The sequence below is a fragment of the Nelumbo nucifera genome, chromosome 1 (assembly GCF_055504915.1).
Source record: "Nelumbo nucifera cultivar China Antique chromosome 1, China Antique-T2T, whole genome shotgun sequence".
NCBI classification, from domain to species: Eukaryota; Viridiplantae; Streptophyta; class Magnoliopsida; order Proteales; family Nelumbonaceae; genus Nelumbo; species Nelumbo nucifera.
This window is the reverse complement of record NC_142649.1, coordinates 23,927,153-23,936,186: the sequence shown is the minus strand read 5'-3', so window position 1 is coordinate 23,936,186 and position 9,034 is coordinate 23,927,153. Positions and strand designations below refer to the sequence as shown.

The following is a 9,034-nucleotide window of genomic DNA, read 5'->3' as shown; positions in this document are numbered from 1 at the left end:
ATTCTCGAGGGGGCAGAGGAGGTCGCTCCTGTTGCACAAGCAGAGCCGAGCTGGATTGACCCACTCATGAGCTACCTACTCTGTGGGACCCTCCCTGCAGATCGTAACACAGCTAGAAGGGTTGAGCGACAAGTAGCCAAGTATGTCATAATAGGCGGACAACTGTACCGAAGATCCTACACACTCCACTACCTGTGCTGCTTGCCTCCCTCAGAAGCCGAGCTTGTTCTCCGCGACACTCATGAAGGTCTGTGTGGTGAACACTTGGGGGATAGGGCTCTCGCCCAGAAAGTGCTACGATAGGGTTACTACTGGCCAACGGTGAAGGCAGATGCGCTTGAACTCGTCAAGAGATGCGACAAATCTCAAAGGCACGCCAATGTCCACTACCAGCCCGTTGCCGACCTAAAGTACCTCACCAGACCATGGCCCTTCGCGTAGTGGGGAATCGACATCCTTGGACCATTCCCTCCAGTGACAGGACAGAGGAGTTTCCTAGTGGTAGTAGTGGACTACTTCACGAAGTGGGTGGAGGCCGAACCTCTTGTGACGATCACAACACGAAGCGTGCAAAACTTCTTTTGGAGGAGCATAGTGTGCCGCTTCGGACTGCCTCGAGTACTTATTTCTGATAACGGAAAACAATTTAAAGACATCAAGTTTTAGAATTGGTGCAACCAAATGGGGATACAGCAGAATTTCACCTCGGTGGCACACCCCCAGGTGAATGGTCAAGCAGAAGTCATGAATAGAGCCATCCTCCGCGGACTGAAAGCACGCCCGAGCTAAAGGACTATGGGTAGACGAGCTGCTCAGTATACTGTGGGCTTACCGAACTACTGTGAAGACCGCCACGGGTGAAACCCCCTTCAACCTCACCTACGGCATGGAGGCAGTGATCCCAGCCGAGATCGAGGTGCCCACGCTATGCCTGGAGGCATAAGACGAAGAGGCAAACGATGATGAGCTACACACCAACCTTGACCTAGTTGAAAAGGTACGGGACCTCGCATACATCCGGACCGCAGCCTATCAACATAGAGTAGCTCAGTACTACAACGCCAAAGTCAAAAAGCGGAACTTCCGCATTGGAGACCTGGTGCTTCGTAAAATCATGGTGCCTAAGCTCGGTGTTGGTAAGCTCGGACCGAATTGGGAAGGACCCTATTGAGTAAAGCGGGTGTTCTGGAAAGGTACGTACGAGCTTGAAACCTTAGAATGGAAACAGGTGCCTTGGGCATGGAACATCAGCAACCTAAGGCGGTATTATCTGTAATCATCTAACTGGAGAGCGGACTATAAGTCACTCCCAAAAGTCTAAGGACTAAAAGTTCCGAGATGGTAAAAGACCTCGGCATTGTATAAGCCCCAGTCGCCTCTTCGGCATGGGCAAGATCAAGAAGGGTGGACAATAAGTCACCCCCAAAGCCTAAGGGCTAGAGTATTGGGTTGACGGATTCATCACCATATAAGTCATAGTCGCCTCCTCGGCATGGGCGACCTAGTCCCAATCGCCTCCTTGGCATGGGCACATAAGCCCTATTCGCCTCTTCGGCATAGGCAAAATACCTCTAAATGCCTAAGGCATAGATGGCTCGGGTGTAAGCCCTACGATGCCTAGCCCACTTCGGCATATAGCAACAAGTTAGACCCGATAGGGACAACCGACATCCAAATGAGTAACACGTGCACAAGTTATTCCTACTAGTAGTCTGGGCAGATAGTTCGGGGTAATCTACACTTAGAAAATTCTTACGGTTGGTTATCCTTACTTATTGTCCAAATTGGTAGCTTGGCAATTCGGGTAACCTATACATTTGCTGCCCGGATTGGAGGCTACTCACACTGAGAATACTTTTACGCAGAGATTAGACAAAAATATGTATTTCATTAACAAAATGATTGTAAGTACAGGAAACTTTCTAAACGACCTGAGCTCAATGATCTCGGGGTGTACATCCAAGATTCAGAGAGAAATAGAAAAGAGGGAAAAAACTCTCAATCTTTCACTCTCACCCAAATCCGACACCCTTTACCCCTTCATCTTAAGACCCGAAGCCGGAACTGATTCCAATACGGAAAAAAAGAAAATTCCCCGAACCCAACCTGTATGCATTTGTGATCGGGGAAAATCCACCCCGTTTGAGGCGGATCAGATCGGTGACCTAGTTTTGTGGGTAAAACTGTCATCCCTAGGTGAAATAGATTTTCAAAGAGAAAGACTTAATTAATTAGAGAGAATGGTGAGATCAGTAGTAAGGGAGGTTCAGGTTTCAGGTTGTCTCAGATCGTGTGAAAGAGGTTTTATACACTTATGATCCCTCGTCTGACAGGCACACGCGTCATCTACCCTCTTTTCCTCTCGGTTCTTGCTTCTCGTTTCACTTTGGAGTCCGGACAGGCAAACAGCCAATCAACGTCATCCCAATGAACCATCAATAGTAGGCCCAATGAAAGTGGGAATGGGCCAATAAATAGGCCCAATAAATCACCTCTATTCACTTCTGTTGTTTGTTTTTCTAAAGAATCGTTATATGTCACCTTGCCATTGTTGTTGAAAGGTACTCCTGTCTTCACTCTGATAGCCACCATTTTGTTGCACTTATGTTGTTTCCTAACCATTCTTTATCTCTCTCTATCAATGGGTCGGAAGTATACGGTTTGGATGAGGTACTAGTCACTATGGTATACCGAAACAATGTAGCAGAATTTCTGATGGGTATTTTTATCGAGAGGGAAAGACCGAACGATGCAGAGAGTGGGACAATGTCAGGGATGTTTATTGATTTCGGAACACTGACAAATACATAAGGGAGAATGACGGTTCAGCCCAGGGTCAGAATTTGTAGGTTCAAAGTACATTTGGGATAGGTGCTAGTTTGGAATTGATGCCAATTCATCTACAGGTATAAGTGCATAGAATGTAGTTTTTTGGCCTTTTGAATGTCTATAGTTCTGTAGTGAAAATCAGAAATCTGCATTGGACTTATCCGTACTTTTCTGAATATATAATTAATGTCTCAGAGCCATTCTCGGCCATTCATCCTAGACGGAGGTCCATACAACAGTTGCCTCTTCCAAACAGAGACATAATGAGCTTATAGACTCCGGTAAAAGTTGCCCATGCAGCCATGGGGAAAGGATGTTGCAGTGAAGAACATGGCAAAAATTACACCTTCTTTGATTCAATATGTGGAGATGAAGTCATCAAAGTAATAAGTGAAAGAGTATAGAACCTATTTCCAACAATTACAGTTTAGTATCCTACACTAATAGCAACGTTTTGATACCATGGCATCGACACTATTCAAATAACTGGGTGTTAAAATGTTAATATAATCAGTTGGGTTTTATTTTGAAAATTTGAAGAATAATGGAGGGTAAATTTGACATTTTACCCTCTAATGTTTTTCTTAGAAGCCTGCTCCACCGAATGGTCAAAACTCCAAAGAACTTGAGCGAGATTTAGGTGGCGTTCGGTAGTTTTTGGTCCCGTTTACAGTAAGATATGGTGTTCTGCTATGTGTGGATATAGTCCCTGCCCATAAAATAGTGGACAGAAACAGGCCCCACTACAATTTATTGTTCACAGTATTTTCCCGTGGATGGTCCACACTATGGTCTGGACAGTTTGTGCAAAGGTTTTAGTGTAACGCACTTGCGTTACATCGGTCCAATTACTCTCATTTTATTTAATTTTTTAATAAATTTTAATATTTTATCAATAAAATAATAATATTTAATGTTAATTCTAGCACAAGTTTGATGGCTCTCCTTTTCAACTCTTTTTTATTATTTAAATATTAATTTTTTAAAATTTCTTATCAGTTAAATAACTTTTAAAATATTAATTTTCTTTTTAATATTTAAAACAAAATTTTTTAAGTTATTTAAAAAATGCAATTGTTGTCTACATATTGATACCTTTTTTTTCAATTTATTTACCATATAAAATGCAAAAATTAGACATTTATGGTCGACATGGTCGACTGTGTAGATCTCCCATAAAATGTATATGAGATACATGGAATCAAAAAGTATGGTGTGGATTTGTTCACATCACACTTACAGAATGCCACCGTAGGTGTGGGCTGGTCCGGTTCGCACAATCTATCCATAGTTTAGAACAACTATGAACTGTGGTGTAGTATGGACTTATCCCTACCATAGGGTGTGGTGTGGACCAATCCACACCCACCAATTTATCATTAACACTTAGAAGATCCCTTATGCTCCTACCAATTTCAATCTCCCCTTCCACCTCAGCAAGATTGTCTGCCTCTTCAGAAAGAAGCTCTATATTTGAATTTGAATTTGAATCCAACATTTCCAATGTGGGCCCCACTTCATCAACATCTCCCTTACCTGCACAAGACACCGACACTAGCTATCTAACATCTCCATCTCTTACTGTGGTGCTGATCGAACTCCCTTAGAAAGTTGGTTAAAAAGTCCTCTCTTTCGTCAATGTCCCGCAACCCACCTCCGGTCCCCTTCCCCTGTCGAGTTAGGATGTATCGACTTCCTTGTTTCTACCTTTACAAAGCCTCCAAGCGAATCCCCTACTTTTGGGAATGTCTTCCAACACCATGCATGCAGGGGAACTCCGAAGCACCTTTGTTATGTTTGTGCCTTTGAATTCTTTGTGGCAACTCGCTTCATGAATCCACTCCTAATTAATTTGAGAAAAACCCAAAGGCAAATTTTCATAATGGTTTGTAGAGGCTCGTAGTCCACCCCACAGCGGCATGGACCTGATCCATATTCATTAACAACTCTTTGAGGGCACAACTCTGTATTTTGGGGCTTAGGATTTTCTGTGAGGGCACAACTCTATATTTCTTCTCCATTGACAACTTCATAGTGGATTTCTATTCCTCCTTTGCCCGTGGAGGTAGGATATAAATTGAATCACATAAATCTATGTATTTTGTGCTTATTTCTCTTTATCTCTATTTTTACTTTTAGTTTGGGTGCCATTCAGATTTGTTTTCTTGAGTTTTTTCACAACAACCTTACCTTTGTTGTGGAATTTTAGTAAGATCTAGAGCTGACTCTTTTGTTTTGGAGCAAAACAAGTGAGTGTGAAGTGTGGCCGCTTCTAAGAGAGATCTAGGGCTTATTCTCGAAAACACTCATGATTCAAAGAGGGGAACAAGGTCGAAATGTTTCAAAACAAAAGAACCACTAAAGAACTGGTGAGTTGAGTTGGTTGATTGGTTAGCTAGTTATGATAAGGAGGAAAGTTTGAAGGAGTCTGACTCCACCCGTACTCTATAATTTAACCTATCATACCTAAGTGTTGATTGAAGTCCAAAAGACATCACCATGAATACTTTTCTCACTACGATGCTCAGATCATTCGATCTTCTTGTAATTTTGTATCTTGTGGGGGATTGTTGGCGGGAGATTCAAATTTACGAGAATCTCTCTCCTCCCTCTCTTGTTTTTGTCCTTTCCTCCCTTGAATGACTCCTTATCCCACATTGCTTGGGAAAGGAGTGGGAGTGGAGTATATTTGTAGTTTTGCTCCCTCTATGGGTAGGGACCCATAGGATGAGAGGACTATAGATATTCCATGCATGTGAGGGGGGTTGGGGGTGCTTTCAAACACACGCACCAAGTTTGGCCGGGGTGGGGGTGCGGGTGCATGTACGTGTATACGGGATGCACTGAATCATTTTGTTTTAAAAATTTTGAAAGGACACATATGTGTCCATTCGGATCTGAGAGCACCCTATAAAAGGAATGCTGGCCAACCCAGTCAATACACACACCATTTTTTGATAGTTTTTCTCTAAGACATCAATCTTCAGTGGTTCGCGGTGGTCTGGTAAGCGAGTGTACGCCTATCAGTGGCCTGTGAGCTGTTTTATCTTGGCGATCGGTTTGCGATCACCAGGCTGCATTATAGGGGGAAAATACGGTTTTAAGGAGAGTGATCAAGTGGCACGACTCAGCCCTCCATCTTCTTGCAATTCTCAGTTTCGAGTTCTTGCAACAACTTCAAATCATTGCTCTCTCTTTATTATTTTCACAACATCAGATCAAGTGGCTTAGCTCCCTCAACACAAGTGATGGATGGTAAATAGGGATGACAATATGATCCACCCCAATCGGGGCCCCGCATTTGACCATTGGTAGGGTCATATTCTAATTAGGGACAAGGTGGGGACAATATTTATGTATGTATGTATATGCATATATCAAATTATAATTATAATTAACACATGCCTCTATTGGGGGAACCTAATCAGGTTCAAGTCCAATCCAAGCAATAGTTTGAGGTGAGTTACAAGTCTATAAAATTTAAATTTTTATTAATTAATTTTAAAATTGTATAAATGTTATTATTTCTTAATTAAATGATCTTAAAATAATGTAATTAATATTAAAAAAGCAAGTGGTATCTATTTCTCTAAATTCAAATTAAGACTCAATTGGTTTGGGCAAGTTAAAGTTTATATTTGTTCTCTACAATATTCAAGCAACATTTTCAGGTGAATTGAATGACCTATTTATGAAATTTATTTTTTTATCAATTAATTTCAAAATTTTATTGATGTAATTATTTTCAAATTTAAATAAAACTTTAAATTAATGTTATTAGAATTTGGGATTGCAAATTGTATTTATTTGCCTAAATTCAAATTGACCTTATGTACTAGTCGGGCAAAGATTGAGGGAAGTGTTTTAATACTCACAATTGTCTTCTACTTGCACCTATTCACATTAACACGCAGTACCCTTTTCAACCAAGGTTCAAAGTATCGACACGTACCGGCTCATATCAGCCAATACGTATCATTCTGGGACCTCCCTGATATGCCCCTATAGTGGGTGTATCGGGTTTCTGACCGGTTCAGGGGGTGGAGGAGCCCTAAACCGCCCCCCTGAACCGGTTTTGAAAAAAATAAAAAAAGAGTAAAAAAACAGTATCAATATCGCCTGTGTATCGATAATTTGAACCTTGTTTTTAACTAATTTACTATCAATCATTTAGCAATCTATATATTCCCCATAAATAGTAGTCTATATATAGTCCATCTTTGTGGCTTCCAAATATTACAAAAAATTAGTTAGCTCTATAATTTCCTTCTTTATTTCTTTTTCCTTTTTTTTTTAATGGACTGAAATAATAGTGTTATTATTTTGATCTGTAGGTACCATTTGAAAGATGTTGTTCTTCAAGGTGGAATTCCTTTTAATAAGGCCCATGATATGTCTCTATTTGAATACCTTGAGAAAGATTCTCGATTCAACAAAGTTTTTAATAGAGAAATGTCAGATCATAGTATAAAAGTCATGAAGAAGGTACTTGAGACATACAAAGGCTTTGAAGATCTGAAAGAGGTGGTGGATGTTGGAGGCGGGATTGGAGTCACACTCAACTTAATCACATCTAAGTATCCTCAAATTAAGGGTATTAATTTCGATTTGCCTCATGTTGTTGTAGATGCACCATCTTATCCTGGTATGACTTATCTTTTCCTTTGCATAATTATCATTATTTACTAGGTAGAGAAATTAGCAATATTTCTGCTTCCAATTTTATGGTATTTTAGTAAGGAATTTTAATTCTTTGTCATCAGGTGTGGAACATGTTGCAGGGAATATGTTTGAAAATGTCCCACAAGGAGAAGCCATTTTAATGAAGGCGAGTTACTTTTTTAATTTTTTTTAAATAATTTATTTCTTACAAAGATCATTCATAAAATATTTTAAATGAATTATTATAATGGGACAATATAATTCACAAAGATCATGCATGCTATAATCCGAATTAGTTCCTTGTAACTTATAAATTGTTTATTACAATTCTTGATTTTATATATTATATATAATCAAGAAATATTTTCAATTGTTGTTATTTATTTGTGTTAAAAGAAATTAATTTATCTAGTAAACTGAGTTTTGAATTGTATTTAAAAGGTGCATGAGACCTGAATTAATCCCCCCGTACGTATTATTAATTTAAAAGCTCAATTATATTATTCGTAAAAGAATTTCTTTTCCTTTCTTAAACACTTGTAGTTCGTACTTCATGACTGGAGTGATGAGCAATGCTTGAAGATATTAAAGAACTGCTGGAAAGCTCTTCCAAACTCAGGAAAGATTATTGTTGTGGAATACATTCTTCCGGAGGCTCCAGCAGCTGGGATTAGTGTGTCGCCTGAAGTTGCAGATTCAGTAATGTTATCTCAATGTCCTAGAGGAAAAGAGAGGGCATATGAAGAGTTTGAAGCACTGGCAATGAGCTCTGGATTTTCCAGTTGTGAAAGACTTTGTTGTGCTTATGACATGTGGGTTATGGAGTTCCACAAATAGCAGGGCTTTGTTTGTTTGTTTTGATGAAAAGGTTCGTGTATGGTTGTGACTGTGAGTTAGTTTTATTTGTGTATGGTTGTGATTGTGAGTGAGTTTTATTTGTAAGGGTGGGGACTATTCTATATATCCTAAAGTCTGAATATTTTAACAGGTAGATAATAGCCACGCTAATATTTTCTCTACAACATAATTAGAAATAAATTGAGTCACTAAAAGCGGCTTTCCTGTGTTATCTCTGGCAGGCCGCTACATTCTAATCAAATTTGTTTTGTAATTCCCTGGAAACTCGTCACCAAGGTTTTTAAAATCAATCCGGAGAATGAACCGGTCAGGGGTCCGGTTCTTGGGTCGAACAGTCGACCTATTCTGATAAAAAAGTAAAAAAAAAAATAAAAAATGGTTAAAACTATTTGAATGGTTTGAATAGTTAATCGTCCAAGTGAGCGGTTTGCTGATCAAAATCAACAGTTTTTGAAAAAATCTGATTTTAGAAAAAAATGGAACCGATCATCTGACTGGTTTTCGGTTTTTCCGATCCGACCGTCCGATCTGATTTTAAAAATCAGGCTCGCCACAAGAATGGGATGACAGTCACCACCTAATTTTTGCAAGAAAAATCAAAAGAAAAAAAAAACAAAAATAGAGGGAGAGAAAGAAGCATGAATTTTGAAAACCTTCTACTAGAAAAAACATGACAGCCAGCTTA

General features: G+C 39.6%; 1 protein-coding gene across 1 annotated transcript; it reads left to right on the top strand.

Moving 5' to 3' along the window:
- Positions 1-7,165: 7,165 nt before the first annotated feature.
- LOC148803005 (caffeic acid 3-O-methyltransferase-like) lies at positions 7,166-8,435 on the top strand. The gene is made up of 3 exons (XM_088896868.1): positions 7,166-7,474; positions 7,593-7,657; positions 8,035-8,435. Exons 1-3 carry the CDS (start codon positions 7,222-7,224, stop codon positions 8,326-8,328), a joined length of 612 nt encoding a protein of 203 aa, XP_088752994.1. The 5' UTR covers positions 7,166-7,221; the 3' UTR covers positions 8,329-8,435.
- Positions 8,436-9,034: the final 599 nt, after the last annotated feature.